Source organism: Stegodyphus dumicola, chromosome 12 (assembly GCF_044657685.1).
Source record: "Stegodyphus dumicola isolate Sdum_Otavi_A_Nest chromosome 12, ASM4465768v1".
In the NCBI taxonomy this organism is placed as follows: Eukaryota; Metazoa; Arthropoda; class Arachnida; order Araneae; family Eresidae; genus Stegodyphus; species Stegodyphus dumicola.
Genome location: NC_140779.1, coordinates 4700015 through 4721644, shown reverse-complemented (window position 1 = coordinate 4721644; position 21630 = coordinate 4700015). Strand labels below are relative to the sequence as shown.

The 21630-nt window shown below is 32.6% G+C and overlaps 2 protein-coding genes across 7 annotated transcripts in view; one reads left to right on the top strand and one right to left on the bottom strand.

Annotated features, from left to right (window-relative positions):
• The window catches only part of LOC118195450 (hemicentin-1-like), a 331768-nt gene extending 321481 nt beyond the window's left edge, over positions 1 to 10287 (top strand). For all 5 annotated transcript variants that reach the window (XM_085827451.1, XM_085827448.1, XM_085827449.1 and 2 more), the window contains 2 exons: positions 390 to 516; positions 9697 to 10287. In XM_085827451.1, the coding sequence (XP_085683577.1) occupies positions 390 to 516; positions 9697 to 10075 (506 nt within the window). In that variant the 3' untranslated portion in view covers positions 10076 to 10287. The remainder of the gene's footprint in view (positions 1 to 389; positions 517 to 9696) is intronic.
• pcm (5'-3' exoribonuclease pacman) overlaps positions 1 to 21630 on the bottom strand; it is a 72010-nt gene that overhangs the window by 4955 nt on the left and 45425 nt on the right. For both annotated transcript variants that reach the window (XR_004759257.2, XR_004759256.2), the window contains exon 2: positions 17682 to 17776. The gene's annotated coding sequence lies outside the window, so the exon portion shown is untranslated. The remainder of the gene's footprint in view (positions 1 to 17681; positions 17777 to 21630) is intronic.

Genomic DNA, 21630 nt, shown 5'->3' with positions numbered 1-21630 from the left:
ACAGTCAACAAGAGCAGTTTTCTAAACAACAAACTAAGTAACTACTACGAACTGAGAGGTTTTCCTCTTTTTATAAGATTTTAAAATCCTGCACGAGAATTTTCTAGTACTTTCTCGAAATCAAAAAGAGATATTTATTAAATGTTACGTGCACGCGCTCTTGTATTTTCAATTTTCCGGCTTAGCTTTCTTTTAATATTCGTCACACGCTGCACTGTGCAGGAAATAAAACCATTTAATTACAATTCAAGCTATTTAAATACCATATCCGTAACAATATTTTATTTGCTATGGGTTTTATATACTTGTTTTTCACTCGCTTTATATCTATCTTTAAAAATTTTTATCCTTGCTAGGGTATGTATTAAAAGAGTTTTATATTTATTTAGACATAGATGAGTGCTTAGAGTCGAATATAGAATGTGGTGCAAGTAGGATGTGCTTTAATATGAGAGGTTCTTTTAAATGCATCGAGACTCCATGCCCACCTGACTATGACAGAGATCCTTTAACTGGGTAAGTCATTAAAATTGTTAATAATATTTTTTTTTAGTCCAAAGGGATTTGAATCCCGAAGGACTATTAGTTTCGTTTTGGCATTTTGTGTCGGACTCATAAATGTCGGTTCACTTTTCAAACTGTTGCCACAAAATGTTAGAGTCCTGCATTATATTTGAAGAAATTAAATAATGAAAAATCTGCATAAATGTATGTATATTTCTCGTATTGCGATAAAACAACGGTACATAGAGTCATCGAATTTTGAATAACGTAATCCTCCAACGAATATGAGCATGTGGAAGACCAAATTTGAAATTTGTTTTATGATCGATTTTCTATTTTTTAAAACTTTGACGAATTTTTGATTAACAAACTCAAGGATTTCAAAGCGAGCAATGGCAACGTTGTGCAGAAAAAACATTTTTATCTCCAGCGCGTGAGTCTCTGTATCGGAAATTCTAAAGATATGCTCGTTTTAAAACTATTTTGTGATATTGCTGTTGCACTGGATCTTATGGTTTAAGTGCGAAGAACATGATATTTAATAAAGAAAGGTAACACACAAAATGTTAAAAAACGCCGCTTTGGACGTAATTTAAAATCTGAAACATTTCAGGTTTTTTTTTTTTTTTTTTCCCCATTTTAAGCTGGTAAATTGCCAACTTTTAAATTAAATACAAATTATGTTAAAGGCATTTCTTTGTAATAAATATGAATTTATACAACAGAAGATTTTTTTCTCTTCGCAGTCATGTAATTTTCTCTGGATATTTGTATTAGTCAGATTGGTGTACTGACCACTAAAACCAGTAGCAAACATTCCTAAAGAATTATCTTCTACATTTAAATTAACTTTAACCCTGCCATTTTTTAAATTATTATTACACAATTATTTATGCACATTTCATAGACTTCTGAGGTTAAAATTATCACATGTGCTACTTTCAATATAATTCAAATAATTCTTCCTATCCAATGGAAAATAATCTGTATTCTCCAGGATCATGTGTATGTACATTTTACTTTGATATTATTTTTCACTTAATTTAAATTTACTTTCTGAGAATGTCTTAATAAAGTGTTGCTCAAACGTAACTGCTAACCATACTGTTTATTGAAGTGCATGCATACAATGTCAATTCAGATCAGTTCAGTCAATTTAGATTTATAATCAGCATTTTACTTCCCTGCTATATAAAGAGATAAATTTAAATAAAATCTCTTACATCTAAAACATCAACTTAATAGTAAAATCAGTACTTACTGATGGTGAACTTTATTCAACAACAGGAATTCTCGCCAATAGCTATCTTAACAACATTAAAACTGGTAAGTGTCAACAAACTGAAATACAGTTAGCTTGCATTGATTCTTGAATTATTTAAACGTAACTCTTAATAGTATTTTCTAAAGAAAATTTCTATGAAAATTGAAAGCAGATTCACTTTCGTATCCCTAACTGTTATAACCGCATCGGCTTTTCTGTGAAATAGAAAATATAGGTATGTAAAAATTCTTTACCTTAATTCTTAAATATACCAGTATCCCCCTTTAAACGAATCCATTGAAATTGTTTTGTTTAACATCTGCATTCGAGTGGAAGGGTCTAATTTTGTGTTTTACGATGGTATGCTTCTTTTTCATATTAACAATAATAAGCTCTGTTATCATTTAGACATATTAAAATACAAAGTAGTGTTAGAAAAAATTCCATCTAGTGCTTAACCAATATTGTGCTTATTGTTTTGATTAGCTTTAAATCAATTTTATAATTTTGTTCACAGTTCCTATTTGGGGATATTTAAAGATTTGGGGGAGGCTGGATTTTCTTTAAAACATGAGATGTGACTAAGATTCAATGAGAGTTGTATGTACCTTTGTTGCGTCTCCATTTTTTGTCTTTTTCTCAGTCAGATGTAAACTTTTAAACAGTGCAAAAATATAGACCCTTTATTTTTCAATGCCATTTTGAAGGAAATATTTTTAATGCTGCTGACAATGATTAAACCTAATTCCAATTTGATGCCAGTCAAGTTTGTATTTTAAAATTAATATTCAAATTCATGGAGAAAATGAAAATCATTACAAAAATGTGTAAACACCCTCTGTAATAGAGCTCTCTCGGTTATGGTTAGCGTGAAAAAACTGGATTTTTTTTTAATGGTTTCGCAACACTTTTTTCCTTTGCAAATTAATCAGCACGTTGAAAAATTGTAAATGATGTTGAAACGATATGTGAATGAAGAAAATTGACAGCTTAAAATATCTGCAAAGGACCAATCAACGTTTGATAGGAGGTGTATAATTCACAAGTACAGACACTAGAATCACAGAACAAACACCATTTAAAAAACATCAGGTATTCGAGTATGCTAACAAGACGACATTTAAACATCAAGGTGAAGTAACTGATAAAACTGTTCAATCACAACAGAGAAAATGCTGCTGAAGCAGTACCATTAAGCCATACCTTGGAGGCTAAATGCAGGTCATTAATTTAAAAGTCCAAGGGCAAATTGTATTTCCTTAAAAAGTCCAATCCAAGTATGCAAGGATCTGTAATATCTGCCACGTGATTTTTGGCAGCACTTCCAAACATAATGTTAATGTTTGATTTTGAGGATAGTGTCCAAATAAGTTCATCTTTAAACTGTTGAGCTAAATCTTTCCGAATGATGGCAACATTCACTCCTGTATCAATGACCATATTGCAAGGGACTCCATTGATATGTCCCATGATGAAGATTCCATTATTGCCACCACTTTTTTCATTTTTATTCCATCTCAAGGCACTGGCTTGTTTGGTTAAATCATCTGTTTTATTTTCCAATATCCTGTGGTGTTCTGCAGTTCCGCCGTATGTGGCTTTCAATATCACATTTCTAACACTTTACAGTTGGTTTGTTCTCACTCCTATTCTGTATCAAAGCATTGACTGCATTTCAGGATCCTGTTAAGCACTCTGAAAAGGTGAGATCAGACAGCCTTTCAACATCCGTTGCGAGCTCCTGGAGTGTTTCTGTTGACAGGATTTTAGTTGCTTGCTGTAGTCTTTTAAACACTTCTCCCCAAAGCACAGCTCCAACCACGCCAGACAGAGCGGCGAGGAGACAGGCCTTAGCTTGGGAATCCCATCCACTCACTTCTGCCACTATAGAAATACACTTATACACTTGCCAGGTCTTCCTGTCATATGTCATATGTGACGAGCAGGTATCGGTAGAAATTTAAAACCATCAGAATTGTTTCCTGCTGTCACTGTGCACTTCTTTAAGGTGTCAACTTCTTTGGTGATGGCAGCAGAAACCCTGTCATCAATTTGCCAAACTCTTCCTTCGATTTGTTGCTCCACAGCAGAAACTCTTTTTTCTTTTACAGAACGCTTTCTGCAGTGTGTCCAACTTTACTTTCAACAGCCTCAGTTCTTATATAGCTTCGAATTTGTTTTCTACTATACAGGTAATCTCTTTTTTCATTCCCTCTTGACCTGCTTTCACAGATTCTTTAACAGATACTTAACCATCTTCCATATTTTACATCACCAAGTAACTGTTCTTCCATCGCTCTTGTCACTGGCATTCAATCCCACTTGTCACTAGCAATCAGAACACCAGAAATATTGCAAGTGTATGGGTCCGTAATAGACTGAATGCACAAGTCCCATAATATATTAAATTGAAATAAAATTTATTCTTATCAAAAGAAATATATCAGAACTCTGAAATTTTTCTCAAAGATATTCGTACAAGTGTTCACAATATCGCGCAATATAATCAGTACTTACACTTCAAACTACTAAAAACGATAAATACAACACAATGCAAAGCACCATCTACAGAGAAAGCTAATTCAGATATCTCAATTCATACGGAACTAAACAAATCACAACAACAATAATTAAGCAACTAATTCAGATGCTATCTCTTCGGCCTTTTCAACCGGTCGCGAGAAATTTCTAGTACATTCTGCTTCTTGAGATTTCTGGAAAGCAATAAGAGGATGAAATTACAGTTATTCAATTTCAATAAAAGTTACAAATATATCCATCTATTAAATGTATGTGCCTTTGTATTTTTTCTTTTCTGGCATAGCCTTCTCTTAGAATTTTTCTGGTGCTGCAATGCACGGGGAAATACAATTTTAATTCTACTAAAATTAGCTTTCTAAATACAAAATTCGTAATTTATCACAACTCGGCAAATAATGTCACCATATTAAAAGAAAACAGCTAAATTTTTTTTTTAAGTACAGTAAAGCACAAAAATGACAATTGCACATTGTACGTAATATATGAAACACTGCTGTTATTTTTCCCATGTACAAAACAATGTCCTCAAGAAAACACTGCACAAATTCATTTCAGAAGAAATTGCACAAATTTAGGGTTTGCTACAGTTTGTTCATTACAGTGGACAGCATGCATATACGTATATGCATACAAATCTCTTCCCAACGATTTACGGTCATTGCATTTGAAATCATTTCCTGCCTTGTTTGCAGTGATCATTACCATCTTCTAAATGGTAAATCTAGAACTGACATGTACATACAAATTTCCCAAAATACCTTCATATCGTCGATTAAGATTGAATTCATTTTGCTATGATTTTGTAACCTGTACCTATTGGATTCAAATGTTCTAGAAATTCCAATGGTGCTTTGGCTTGATAAGCAGTACATTTGGGTTTCAATTCACTCTTTTTGATAGATCTTTATCTACCCACTCCACAATTTTCTCAAACTGACATTTACAATAAAATGTCTAAAATTACTGATTATGAATACAAAAATGGCAGTATAAGAAAATGTAAGCAATATTATATAATGTTTACTATGAGAAATTGTGCTAACTTGGAAACAGAAGTAGCAGCCATTTTCCAAATAGCAATGTTTTACTTAGTGATACTATACAACCATCTATGATCAACAGTTGAGAGTTCTAATAATATAGAATAAATAAACACAAGAATGGAATCTGTTAAGGCATTTACAGAAGAATAAACAAATTTAAACTTTTGTCTAACTAGAGTGGACATGATGCAACAAAGGGTTAAATAACTCGAAACAAAGATGGACAGAAGAATGAAAAAAAAGGTATGTTTATTGGAACAGCTCTAAAAATTTGATATGAAAGTTTCACAGTTAGTTACAAAAGCTGCTAATAGATGGTGCTGTACACCGTTGTGTTGGAAGATCAACCAGGCATTTCGTGGTTCATGCAAAATGAGGCACAACCACACTGCACCGAACACGTTCCTTGAGGAGTACTTTGGGAATAGAGTTATTGCTTTGGGCTATTCTATATTTATTGGAACAGGCATGGCCTCCATATTCATCCGATCTTACCCCTGTGATTACTTTTTGTGGGGCACCTTGAAGGACACTGTCTTTCAGAAGAAGCCTGTGACACTGGATAAGCTTGAAGAGTCGATTTGTGAGGCATGTGCATCCATTTCCATCGACACACTAAGGCAAGTGTGTGAAAAGTTTTTCATTTGTGCCACCTCTGTACTGCGAAAGGTAGACATTTTGAAAGATTATTATGTGATTGCAATGACACCTTGCACAGGACACATTTGTTACCTTTTTCTAGAACGTATTGCGACTACAGTGCCACCTATTGGCAACTTTTGTAATTAGATGTGAAACTTCTGTATCAAATTTTTACAGTTGTCCCAATAAAAATACCTTTTGTTTCATTCTTTTATTGATCTTTGTTTTCAGGTTATTTATGTTTAAAAATGGGGGGTCCTTTGTGGGCTACCCTGTATATATTGTATGCACTGTTTCTTTCCATATATACAGCGGTCTGTTTTCATTTTAAAAACATCACAGAATTTTGTGCAAACTCGGTATTGTGCACACAGTCTCAGCACATGCACGAAACATGTATTACCCCCCTCCATGTACACAGCAATCAGTTTTCGCTTAAAAAACATCAGAGAATTGGACAAAATCGGCATTGCATACATTTTATATAAATTATATAATACATTATTGTTCTAATATCCTACAATCTCATGAATTAAAAAAAAGGTTTGTCAAAATAAACAAAAAGTAGGATTACTAAGATAACCCTTTACTCGTCACTTAAGTTGATTTAAATTTCAGTAGCTTCATAAAATTAAATAACTTGTACACTAACTTATACACTCCAAATATTAATTCACTTTCTCCATCACTTTGTGTAAGTTACCTGCAGGTCATCTCCTCAATAATTTATTTTCCACTTCTCTATTCATATTAGAAATTTTTATAAATTAGTTTTTCCATTTTTTGTCACTTTACATTAGATTATGCTAATGGGCTTTTATCATCCAGGCAGTCCAGCATATATTGCCATTCCATGAGGCTTATATCTGCTAATCTATGATCCACGTGGCATGGAAATAAATATTTATGGTATTATTATAATTAATAACAAATTTCACACATCTCATATGTTTTATATTATGCATTTTAAAAGAAAACAGTCATTTCATTTTTTTCATACTATATATTGAGATGATAAATATTTTTCAATATATATGCATTTATTTATAAGAGAATGAAATTAATAAAATTTTATCAATTATTAGATAAAGTAGTTTTAGATTCATAGATTTAGTATTAGTTTCTTCCACAGTTTTGATTAAGTTAGGTTTTTACAACGCATGAATATGCAGTTCCCCTTAAACTACAATACTCTAACACTTTAAGAATTAATTATTATAAGTCTTAAAGCTTTCAAATAAAGGAAGAATTGAAAAATTCTCAAAGATGATCTGCAGAAGTTGAAAGAGCAATAAAAACTAGATTAAAGCCACAACAAGAAAAAAGACTAAAATATAGTATAGCACGTATAATTTAAGTATGATCCCACAGAAAAATGCACTACATATTAAAATATTCAGCCACTTAAATCTATATTCCCCTATACACGTGTTTAATACAATTTCATTTTACGTTATCTGCAAATTCATTTATTTTCACTTCTGCTAATGATTCCGTTTGACATTTTATAATTCTTCCTTCTTACCCCTCCCTTCAGACATAAATTACTATAATTTTAGTTAGGGTACATTTGATGGCACATTACAGCTTATTGTGCTTACTAGTAAAGAACTAGATGTAGAAATATACATCCATTTTGGAGAATGTTCAGTCTCAATTTTGAAAGACGTCAATGCAAAAAGACTACAAAACCTAATATCCTGTAAATAGAGAAACTTCTTTGATATTTTCTTCTTTGATTTTTCTAATCCTTCGAACTCAGTGCTATCATTGCAAGTTTTTGTACTACTACAATTACTTCTAACAGGCATGAAAGTGCAAGTTGGCAAAAAAAAGCTGAACAACGCGCGGACACAAAACTACACCACGCACGACCTCCCAAAAAAAAAAAAAAAAAAACATTTTAATAAAATATAAACCTTTTAATATAAAAAGTATTAAACATATAATTAAACTAAATTAATACTTGTAGTTACTATTTTGCTATTAATTTTATCTTCTACTTGTTAAAAAAAATCAGTAAATCATCAAGAAATTGTAATGAATTAACCTTCTTTAAGATGCTCTTTATATAACTAATTTAACAGCTGATACATGAATACTGTACACAACATTACAACACACTAATATTCATATTTATGTTATATATTACTGACCATTTTCAGGCAGTGACAAGTCTTAAAAGATAAATATATATATATATATATATATAACTGTTACTATAGCTTTCAATTATCTTCACTTTTAGTTCAATAAACACTACTTTATATAACACCAGAAAAAGTAGTCATATGAGATAATAATAGTTACAAAATAACATATAGTTAAAGGAGGAATATAAAAAATAACTATTTTGTCTCAGTCTCACTCAATCCTGATTAAAAATTTTTAGGGGAAAAGCTTTTTCTTTTTTGCTACTTTTGCAGCCAACTTTTCTAATTTCCGTTTGAGAGCTAGTCTCAATTTCTTTTCAGCAGCTTTTATACAATCCATTGATACTTTTTTATTTTCTGCAATGTTTAATTGCTTTTTTTTAGATTCTCGCTTCTTTGTGCTCATGATTCGGATTTAAGATATTGTTACTGAAAAACTTGCAGCAACAAACAAAAAAAGAAATAACATAAAGGTCTACACTCCGAATTACAGCATGCCACTTTACACACGCTAAAATTCGCACGTGCTCTTGATAACATCAATAGGTTATCCGTATGTCCAATAGATGATGCCAGCACCTATCGCTGAAATTATTGAAGTCAGCTCTCATTTGACGGTTGCTTGATCTTCTTTGATTCGATATTCATACGCATATAGTTCCGCCTTTCCACATAAGTGCCACCTACTTCGCCTTGATGTGAAACAATACATTTTGCCATCTCAGGCCTGATGTAAAGTTTTTTTTTACAAAGAAAAGAGGAAGAGAGGGAGCATTTCCTACATCCCCCCCCCACACACACACATTTGCCGGTCGCGATTTCTCAACGGTTCTGCACCGATCTCAAAAACAGCACGGGTGACATTCAAAAAAGCGGAATTCCGCGAAAACGCAGAAAACTTTCATGTCTGTTCTAAAAAGGAATACTGTTTCTGATGGTCAAGCTCAACTGTACTGTGACTTAATGTGACTGAGCTTTAAGCTAAAAAAAAAGAAATCTATGCACTTTTTATAATTTAAGTATTAACTTTTGTATGTATAAAGTAAATTTCCAATTAACTGACATCTCTAGAACAGGACCTTACAATCTTTATTGGATTTTAAAAATATTATATATCTGTTATATGTAAATAATATTTATTCAGCTTCAAAACTACCATTTTCACTTTTATGTATTTATTTTAATTTCTATTATTATACCATTTCTTTGCTAAGGTTATCAATGTTAGATTGTTTTTCTGTTCACTATATCACTTTAATCTTAAAAAGCTTATTTGAATTTCTCACTTTATTCAGAATTATCATTTAAAAATAATCTTTACCTAAAATATAAATTCAAGATATTAAATTCTTTAAAAATTCTGATTAGCAGTACTACCATATAGATAAAATTTTCTTTCTTAGACTTGACAATGAAAATTTGATTCACAAAGAAGTCTAGATAAAAATTTAGTCAAAGATTAATTTCATGCTTTTGTGAGAGTTTTATTTTCTTACTGTTTTGATAATAAATTTTTTACATAGATGTAAATCTGATCTGTGTATTCTAGGTACTGTAAACTGTCATGTGAAAAGGCTGGAACAGCTTGCCCTCCAAATGTAAAATATTCTGAAATACTGGCATTTAAAATGATAGCTTTGCCAAGTGGAATCCAAGCTTATCAAGATCTAATAAGGTTAGTTGCTTATGACCAAGATGGTGTTCAACTACCAAACACAGTATTCTCCATTATAGAAAATGACACAGGATTACCTTTTCGAATACGTCTGGAAAATGGAAAGGGCGTCCTTTATACACAGAAAAGTATGGATTCAAATACAGACTACCAAATAAAAGTTCAAGCTGTGTCATATGACATGGAAAATCATATTATACAATATACGACAAAGTTTTTAGTATTTATATCAGTTTCTAAACATCCATATTAAGAAAGGATACTGATAGTATTATTTCAAAATTAAATTCATCCTTCATTTCTTCACAAAAGGAGCCTAAAATTTTGTTTCATTTAATTAAAATTATTTTACACTACATTCTTAATTTATCTTAAATCAAATGTAATTGAACTGTTGGGGACCATTGATATGTAAATACTTTTTAATGTATTATGTTTTACAGAAAATATATCTTTTAAAATATGCAGTATCTTTATTATTATTAAATCAAATCCACACACACTGTGAATTCAGATTAAAAGAATTATAAAATTTAGGTACAGTGGATAATCTCTAATATCAGAAATAAATTAAAATGCCACAGATATGAAACTGGAATATTGTCTTTTATACTCATACCTACCATTAAAAATATGCCTTAAAAGTATCATTCATTAATCTTTTTAGATTATAAACATAGAGGTAAAACAAACTACTAATATTTTTTTAATGTAATAGTTTTATGTATTTAAATTTCGAAACTGCTCCATGATGGCATAATAGGATATGGTCAGAAATCTATGCAGATAATTTTTAGGTTGTGTCATCGGGAAATACAGTCTAATTCCATGTTAAATTTTTGTTCAAGCTGTGTCACATGACATGGAAAATCATTGATGAATCATACATTCCTATTGAATTCTGTTCTCTACTAAAACTAGTGGGCAGACAGCTCTTTTTATAACCCACTTGTTGATCTGGCACTGTACAAGGCAAAAGGATCAGTAAAATAATAAATGTTCCTGTTTTAGGGGAAAAGGGACAGTCAATTACAAATTTGACTTTTTAAGCATTTTCATTAAACTTATTCTTACAGTGATTTGAAAGTTAAAACAAACTTTTTTTTTAATTAAAAAACTGCACTTTAAACCTTAATTTATATTAATGGAATCACTGCAGAAATAAGAAATCGTATTTTATAGAAAACAGATAATCTATACTAAATGTTTTTATAAACAGTTTCTGCTGCCAGCTTTTCATCTGGATATAAATTACATGCTGATCTGGAAGTAAACATTTAAATAATTTATAATTGGTGATAATACAGTTAGGGCAGAAATGCATAAAATCATAAGGACCTAAGAATTTTATTGCGCAAATATTTTAATTGCATTTATATTCACAAGATGTTGCTTTCTACCTCAAAGAACACAAAATAGCTCAAATGCTAAATGCTGTAGGTAGCATTACTGTGTGCCGTGCAACCGGTTTAGTGGTTAGCATTGCTGACTGCAAAGGGCCTGGTTTCGAATCCTGGTGGCGTGGGGACACTCTAAAGATGCGATGAACCGAAAGTCCTCTCAAGAGGTTGGTGATAGGGGAAGATGGAGTGGGAGACCCTTGGACTCATCCCTCTGGGATGCTCTTCATCAAAATCGGGAGTGGAACTGAGCTAAATCGCACTGTCTCCTGTAAGGTGCTCAAGACTATTGCCAGGTCAGAGAAGTGAGCTAGCCTAAAAATAAACTAAAGCATAATGGGCAGCTGGAACAGCATTTCTTTGAGGTATTTTTACACTTGTTAGGTAGTATTTTTTAAAATTGCCAGTGGAATGGTCTGTGGCATCTATCTGTGGATCTGACTGAGGCAGAAAACCTTTCATGCTGTGACATAGTTTAATTTATCAACTATCAATCTATATTGCAAAAATATGATTAAATTCCAAAACTTTTCTTTCTCCTATTGAGATGAAACTTTTTCCTCAAAAACGTTATTAAAAGTGGAGTGCATATTGTAGAACTCTTGGAAAAAGATTGTAACTGTATGTATTTCTGCACCAGTTGCACTTTAAAATATAAAATCACTTTAAATGGCAAAACGATTCATTTGCTACTTGCTGAATACAAAAAAAAAGTAGGTATATGACAAAGCATATTTCACCTTTAGAGGCTTACTTACTCTAAATACACAATTTTATTTTCTATATTTAAGCCATATATTAACATGATTTTCTATAGGTCAACATATTGGATATTGATTTTCTATAGGTCAACATATTGGTTGTCATGTTTATCAAAACATGACAATTTCTGTAATGACTCATGTAATATATACCAACACAGATGGTTCTACAGATTAATCACATGAAAGAACTGCACTCAAACATGGATCAATGAATACCACAGCTGTCACATATCCTAAAAATTTAGCAGTGCCAAGATAAATACTTTTTCCTGCGTAAACATAGATTAAACTCAGCAGTGGCAAAAATAAAAGTAATCAAAAAGCATCACACAGAATTCTTACATATATGCTGCTGAATTAAATTTATGTATTTAAATTTTAAATTAAGAAAAATATTGCAATTTTTGATTTTGGAAAACAAAATATGTTGTAATACAGGTAGGTGGCCTTAAAGCTTTAAAAAGAAGAAGTAATGTTGCTCTGCTATGTACCATTAAAACATCAAATGAAAACGAATTTAAGTAAAAAAAGTTATACATACTTTGATTCTCCTTAAACTAAATCATTTTAATGTTTATTCATGGAAATATTTTTCTTAAGCATTATTTTAGTTCATGCAACCTTTCATTTACTGCAAAGAAAATCAGTTGATGCTTAAAAGAAGTTCCTGCAAATACACTATTCAAGGCATACAGTAATTTCTGCAAAGAAAAGAAAAATGCTTGAATGAAACTTTTTAACATATGAAAATGTTCTTATTAATGACGCCACTGTTGTGACTAATCTCGCTTGTCTGACTTAATCAGAACAAGGCCACAAATTTTATCAATGGCAAGGAGTACAAGACTGCATCTGTTGTTGGCAAGAGCATTGGGCATCATATAAGTATCAGGTTTTGCCCAGTTCCTCCCTAATTTTGAGGGAGACCACCCCTCTTCCCCTACCACCAAACCACATGAGAAGACTTTCAGCTCGCCATAGATTTACAGTGCCCCCATGCTGCAAAAATACTATATACAGTACAAAGTCCGAAATCCAGACATCCATTATCTGGAATAATCTAAAATCTGGACCTCAAAACCAAAGATCTTCTTGTAGGCCTAACGCATGCGCATTTGATTCCTCCCTCCGTGTATAATAAAACATCTGGAGAGTCCCAATTCTTAATTTCACTTCAACACTAAATAAAATACCTCCTTATTTATAAAACAGTCATTTTAGCATAAATTTGTACAATCAGTAATTTGGCTCCATTTCTGCGTATTTGCTTGGCACACATCTCAAACCCAAACATTCCACACAGATTCATTGATCTGACGTCATGAATCAATATTTATTATACTTTCCTTTCATCACCACATGTTTATCAAAACATGACAACTTCTGTAACGACTCATGTAATGATGCCTAAACAATTTTTTTATGTTAGTAATTGAATAATAAAGGAGTATGGTAACCTTTGGCGATGATTACAGATTTAAGTTAAAAGCACTAAAAAATGTTGACGAGGAAAAATTCACCAAAACTCTTTCCGTATGCTAAAAATAGATTTTGTTGATAATATTCATACACCAGCCCACAATAAGGCTTAAGTATATGTGGGAATTTATTTATTCAGAACTCTAATAAGCCTTAAGCATGCACAAGAAATAGACATAAGTATAATAAATAACTAAACTAATAATACAATTCAAGCTTGTCTAAGTGTGCAATAGAAGCAAGATAAAATTTAACGGAACTTGTCGTTAGTCGCCAAGCTCATGATGCATAGCCAAATACGTATAGTGAAGGATAGCTAAATTTGATGATGCTAGCCGCGAATTTTAAAGATTTTCAGATATCACAAAACAAAGGTGAAATTTTCCAGTTAACGGATTTTGTAAAGAAATGTGGAAAAGTGGTAATAAATGAAAAGTTTTTCATTGCAATGACAATGCTTTTCAATCATCAATCAATTAATGAATGGCGAAATTTCTAGATCCAGAAAATACCACTTTCGATAGTAAAGAAAGTGACAGAGAAGTTATGGAAAATGAGAAATTTTCAATTGACAAGTTAGTCGGAATTCTCGAAACAGCAGTTACAGGACTTCAACAATGTAACTAAGCAAGAGATTATAAATAAATATTAGCTTTTTTTTTTTTTTTTTTTTTTTTTTTTTGTAAACAGAAGATTATGTCAGCTGAACAGCAGATCATGTCTGTCTACAGACTTAAAGTATTAGCACAAAAAACAAAGCAACTTGCATTGAAAGAAATGTTTAATAAGGTAAACAAATAAATATTAAGCTTTTGTTTCGTAAATTCCGATCATAAATACTTCATTATTTCATAAATTATGATTTCATATTTTTAATTTTATAATTTCTACATGCCATCTTACTAGATTTAAACTGATGATCCCAAATCTGGAATTGCCGAAGTCCCGATGAGCCTGGATTTTGGACTTTGTTCTCTATTTACAACATTGATTCCTTCCCTGGGATTCAACCTACGGTAGTCAGATTCATTAACCACTATCCTGTTGGCAACACTTTTGTTGTTGTTAATTAATGCTCATTTTTCTGCCCAAGCCCACGAAATTTCTCATGCCAAGGAGTTCAAGATATGTCTGCCATTGGCAACAGCTTTAAACACCGTATAGGTGACAGTGCGACCTAGCTGAGTTCTGCTCCCAATTATGATGGACACCAACCCGAGGGGATGGGTCCGAGGGTCTTCTACCCCTCTTCTCCTCACCCCACCAACCTCTCGAAAGGACTTTTGACTTGCCATATATCTAAAGTGCCCCCATACTGCACAGGTACTATATATTTACAACATTGATCCCTACCCTGGGATTCGACCTAGGCCCTTCGGTAGTCAGAGTCACTAACCACTATCCTGTTGTTTGGTGCTTTTATTAATGTACAAGACTCAAGTAACTTACCAGAGATTTGGACAAAGAAAAGTCATGGAATGTTGAGGAAAAGGTTGCAGTTTATTAAGGCTTTAGCTAAACTAACTGTGATAAAATATTAAAACCAATTATTTAGAAGTATGTAACTTATTAATATTTGTCACGATCTATTAGCATGGCCACAGATGAGAGAACATTCTTAAAAATGAAATTAATAAAAAATATATTACAGTTCAGTGAAATTACAATACCAACAAGCTCCAAGTTACAGCACAGATATTTAAAAGAGTGATGATAAATGATACAAGTTAGGACACTCTGGAATCATAAAAGGAACATGCTATATATTCAGTAAACACAATTAAAGGATATATAATAGATTCCACGTGGTATAACACTGATTGGACAAGATTCTGGATGGCTGTCTGAAATGCTATTCCATGTGAATTCGATACACATCCACAATATGTCAATGATATACATATGGCAGGCTTCAATCATATTGCAGATGTGTTCCATGGAAGAACTATCAGACAACTGTGCAAGCTAAGGAAAAGTTGTTACATGCTGAACTTAGAGCAGAGCAAAGTTAATTTTGTATGCAATATCAGCCTATTGTTCATGATTTGTTGAAAGGTAACTCCAGTAAGCTTCATAAGAGTGGCAGGATTTCTAATTCTAGAACCTCACAGGTATACTACAAACTTGTCCTTAAAGCTTGTGACTCATTTCTGGAAGCATCAAATCACAAGGATATGCTACCCCAAACCAAAATGTTAACACCAGGACCACTACGATACCGTTTCCCATCGTAACAGCAAATTAAGATTCGGTTCAGAGACTGTATTCATCGAAAAAGGTGATTTCAGCCTCTTCAGTGTCACCAATTTTACACATATCTGTAGTAGTTTGTTTGTTTATGTGATTACAGCAAAGCCTCGATGGCTATCTGCCTAGGGAAAGGGATGCCTTCATGAAGGAATAGCTAAGGGAAACTGCCTTGTGTGCATGTTATGCATAGGGAAAACCATGAAAACACCTACTAAGCCAGCCCGTTTGTAGGACTCTAACCCAAGACCAAACTACCAGTGTTCAGCGACTTTACCGCTCACTGGCACAATTTATTTTTTACATATCTTAAGTATATGCCTTTTTTTCCAGTCTAAATTATCCAGTTATTTATTCATTCAACCATTCATATATACTTAAGAGGAATAAAAGCTCTTAAAACATATATGATCCTTAAATGCAAGGTCGGTTTGGACACAATTTGCTAAGCAAAATAAATTCTGTTGTTCCTCCTTCCACCTTGCTGCCCAAAGCATATACTTATATTGCTTAATAGCACATGCTTACGATGACTGTTTTTTTTTTTTTTTTTAACTTTTCATAATACACGATTAAATTTATCTATAGGTGGCGCTTTCATACATTAGCATGGCGGATAAAAAAACAGTATTGTGATCTGACCTTACACATCCCAAAATGGAGCTGCTAAGCTTTTCTGAAACATTTGATTTCATTCAGTGTGTGGTAAAATTCAAAGAGGTGTAAACTCTTGCTATATTACTGAAGGAAAAAGAATTTTAAAAGCAGGTCATGCATGGAATTTCACAGAATTCAGATTTTGTATTATGCCTAAAGAGGTGCTTTTTTCATTTACAGATACAAACACAAACACATTTCGAGAGCATATGGGCTAAAATATTTATTTGTATCTTTAGAATTTCTGATAGACAGTCTCGCACGCTGGAGATAAAAATGTTTTATTCCCTACAGTGTTGCTACTGCTCGCTTTGAAATTGATTTTTTCAATCAAAATTTGTTAAAGTTTTATAAAATATGAAATAGACAATAAACAAATTCCAAATGCACGCATGCAGGCCCATGTTCGGGTGGAGGACTATGTTATTCAAAATTTGACGACTCTATAATATAAAAATACCATTGTTTTTTCACAATGAAAGTAACATACATACATTCATACAGATTCTTCATTATTTAGTTTAAATATAATACAGGGCAATAAAAAATTTGGTGGCAACAATTTGAAAAGTGATACAGCCATTCATAGTAATTGGACCCAAAATGCCATTTCAAGTCTACAGCCCTTTTGGGCTATTGATAGAGCAATGATAGCTTCTATTGCAAGTGTGGAATTTCAAACCATCTTAACGATGCACAGCAATGTATTATTAGATTAAAAATACACATTAACCATGAATTGAAAATGTTAAACAATTTATCTTAAATTTATAAAAAATTTTTAATTCTTAAATTTATAAAAAGTTTTTCTGTTTTTGACATAGCTGTATAACGTGTGTCAAAACTATTCTTGTTTTGCATCATTTAGAGCAGACACCATCTAAAAAATCATCTCTTTGAGTTCTTCAAATCTATGATATATTTTTAAGTTTTGTTATGATGGTTTTTTTAACAAAACAAATATGAACAGAAATTTATAAATTAGTTATTAATCTATAATTGGAAATAGCGAAGGCTGCTAATCAGTTAATTTAAATAATTTAATAGTTTTGGTGCGATGAAATATGATTAAAAGCATAACTTGGAAAACCACTAAAGTTTATAAAAATAAACATAAAGTGATCCGAATCTTACAGTAGAATTTTTTTTTAACACAGTAGAAACTTTATACACCAGGCCTGTATCAAGGAAGGTCTCTGGTTAACTAAGCTGACAACCACTTTAAAGAAATCATTGGGAAAATGTCGTAACATCAGACCATACAGGATAGAAAGACAGAGTGAAAATTAATTACATTTGTGAAGTCTCTTACCTTCCTAAAAAGAAAGGCTTGATGAAAACCAACAGACGCTTTGGTTCAGGCCAGAACTGAGGCCCCAATTTTCGCTTTTATTAAGCTTTCTTGACCTAAAAATAAAGAAAAAAAGGGTGGCTAAATTTTGACTACAATTTAATGCTAGAAGAATAGAAGCGACAGAACCTCAGATACATCCCTCGAAGTGCCCTCCATTAAAATAAGAAAGGAATGTCTCCATTCTGATACGTGTAAAATAACATGGTGCACCTTAGGCAACGTTCTCAGCGGCGAGACGGCTAAATGACTGACGGGAATTGATCATTCCTGACAAATGCATTAAGTTGCGAATGGATCAATTCAAAATAGGTGAAAATTTTCTCTAAATCCTGCTGAACTTTACATGAGATGATATGGAGTACATCACATCTGAACAGAAAGTACACATTCCTTTCTACAATACAACAGCATCAAGGTAAAGCAAGATTTTGCAATTGGTGAATTTTCAGCAGAATTTCGTCTACAGCACAGATAACTGTTCAGAAGAAACTGACTTTTTTTTTATATTTCACGTTAATATTTTTATATTTTAGCCATATATTACTAATTTAAATATTTTGATTATGCATATATATAACATCATTTTATGACTGCAATAACTTTCTATGGTTATTTGATTTTATTTCATTAATAAAATCTTAAATTGTAATGATAATTTTCTTACTAGACCAACATGTCCACAAGAGAAAAGGTTCAATAACACAATATATGTACATGTATAAAAATTCTACCATAACTTTCACCGAATTTTTCTGGGAAAATTATTTAATAACTTTGTGGTTTTATTGTAGAAATAGTAAAACATTTATTTTCAAATACATACAACCCCACAGCTGCATCACTTCTTCAACTGTCCAGGAAGAAACCTGATTTACACATTTTTTGTAAAAATGAAAATTCTCTTCCAATTCCTTTTGTTAACTGAGAAATCATATGAACATAAGTAGCTCTTTCATAAAAGCAGGAGATACTTGCGTGTGTGTGTGATTATGGCAAAGCATCGAGAGCTATCTGCCTTCGTGGAGGACTTTCTGAGGAAACTGACTCCTATACACGTTACACATGGGGAAACTACGAAAATGCCCACGCAGCCAGCCCGTTCACGGGATTCGAACCTTGGACCGAACTACCAGTGTTCAGCGACTTTACCATTCAGCTGCTGGTGGGCAAGCATATTCACAAAGCCTACAGACCATTTCTCTACGGTCTGCTCTCAGTGGATGAAACATCTGCTTGTCGGTCATATTTGGAACAGCGAGTTATGGCCTTGTAGGCGTGGTAATTAATATCAAACACACCTTTCAGTACAGCGACGAGAAACAGCTGTTATTTCATTCGATATTTTTTTATTTTATTAATGAAAGCTAAGGAGAATTGTGTGGAATATATTTTAAATAACCTACTGATCTTATTAATAGTTTATTTGTATTTGAATTTAAACTGTTGAAAGTACAATAATTGTTTCGCAAGAAAAGTGTTAACAGTCAATTCAATAAACATTTAAGGGCATCAGTTACCTATTCTTTTAACCTAAATTATGAGTAAGTATAATTAAAATTATATTTTATTCCATTATGCGCTGTTTCTATTGAAACGATTTTCGGCATCTTGGATCATAATCTTGCTACTGGTACCTACTACAAAGAGTACAAACCAGTAGATAAAAATAAGAAAAATTAGCATTAACAAAAATAGAGAAAAAGAAGGTGTTGAATTTTTAACAGGAGACCCGAAGGCAAAGACCAATAATGACAAAGTCATTCAATAAAGTGAGGATAAAAACAAATCCGTCCAGGGCAGAGTTCGTAAAAGTTCACGAGCAGAGATATAGAAATCCGAGAAATTTTTCCATCCTCGTTACATTTGAGCTGCGGTTTCGGCATTGGATTTCACACACTTTTCAGTACAGGAGGCTGATATACAAGTAGTATAGGCGATGAAGGAAAAGTTGCCAAGTACAAGATTTTGTAACCCTACGTTTCCTGTTTTAACCAATCGGAGCAAACAGTAGAAGAAACGGTCTGTAGGCTTTGTGAATATGCGGTGGGCAGGAGATACTTGCAACTGATGAAACTGTGAGTTGAGATTTATCTCACCAATCTGACAATAACACCAGATAAAATCCATAAATCTGATTGTGGTCAAAAAGCAACAGTTACACGTATTGGCTTGGATACCTAAGATAGAACAATTTTGCCCAGCTCCAACCAAATTTCGATGGGGATACCTCAGCGATCCGAGAGTCTCTCAACCCTTTTCGACGAACTTCTCAAGTGGATATTTTGGCTTGACAGCATCTTAAGTACCCTCATGCTTCAAAGACAGTACACAGTTATAACCATCCATACCTTCTCCAAGATTTAAAGCCAGATTCAAGGCTACGCCATATAATCTCCATACCACCGCAGGAGTATTAATAAAATTGTATTGCATTATTATCAGTTTATTACTGTATATATACATATATATTAAGTAATTTTTACTATAAAGAAATTTAAACATTATGTAAGTTATTTGTAGTGATAATTTCTGCAAAGAAACACAAATCGATTAATCTTTTTGAAATAATTCAATTTTTAAGCATGCCTGTAGCCTAATAAATAAATTGCTAAAAAATAATTATGCATTATAGAGAAATTAATGTATTAAACAATGTAACAAATTATGTATTTGTATACATAAAGATACAAAATACGTAATTCAAAATTATTTATTTTAATTTGGCAATATTCCTTTGAATTTCTCATTTTACTTTGGCTTTCTCCTCTTTCTGTTGTAATTTTTTTTATAATACAAGGTGGTTAAAATTAAAACACCCTTACTCTGAGCTCTCTATACATCGATTACTGAGTGTAAAAGGCATGGGGAAACGATTACGTGAAAAAAAATCAGTTCAAGAAATACAGGTGGCACTGTACAACAGAACATATGCTGAAAAGACACAAAATACACTTTATAACACATTTTATTCGAACGTACCAAGCATTCATATCACAAAGACCATATCGATGCAGGGAAGCTGCTTAATGTGTATTCCTTCTTCAAGATGTAAAATCTGAAGTCTGTGGACAGCTTGTTTAACTGTGGATCGTAATTGTGAGATGCTTCTCACATGCAGAGTGATACTGTCTTTCAAATCTGCCAAAGTTACCAGATGTCATCGATAAACAAGATTTTTTAAGTAACCCCTTAGCCAAAAATCACATGGATTAAGATTTGGAGAACGAGATGATCAGAGAACAAAACTGCAGTTACAATGACAGTTTAAGTTTCTTAACTTTTTTGTTTCTTCCTTTTTTAATATCAGCAACAGAAATTAAAAAGGAATATTTCCATACCTCATGTACATTGGTTATCATAAATTAAGAAAAAATCACGAAAATAGCAATAACTCCCTCAAAAATAAGCCAAACTGTAAAATTTGAATATGTTGCCAAGTAAGAGTAGCTGAATAAAACTGCAATATGCAAATTAGTGGCGCTGCACTCGGAACACGTCATCTGCGAGGAGAATAAAAGTCCATGTTTGAGAGCAAGCCCACATATTTCACTGTCATAGTGACATCAGAAATCTGAGATAGCCAATTCGTAACAATGACCTCCAGGCATCATTTGCCTGCAGAACTACGATGGAGAGCCATTGGGAGACTAGAGGCAAGATAAAGTCAAACAGAAGTGGCTAGATGGCTAAATGTGAGTCCTTCTGTGGTTCATAGATTTTGGAGGCGATTTCAAACCATAGTCGTGCAGTAGGCACAACAACATGTCTACTGGACACCTGATCAGTGGAGGGCTGTTCTCTTTACGGATGAGTCTAGGTTTAATCTAGAAAGCGATAGTAGGCGTTATTTGATACGGAGAGAACCTGGAACCCATTATCATCCGTTAAAGAGACACATATGGAAAGA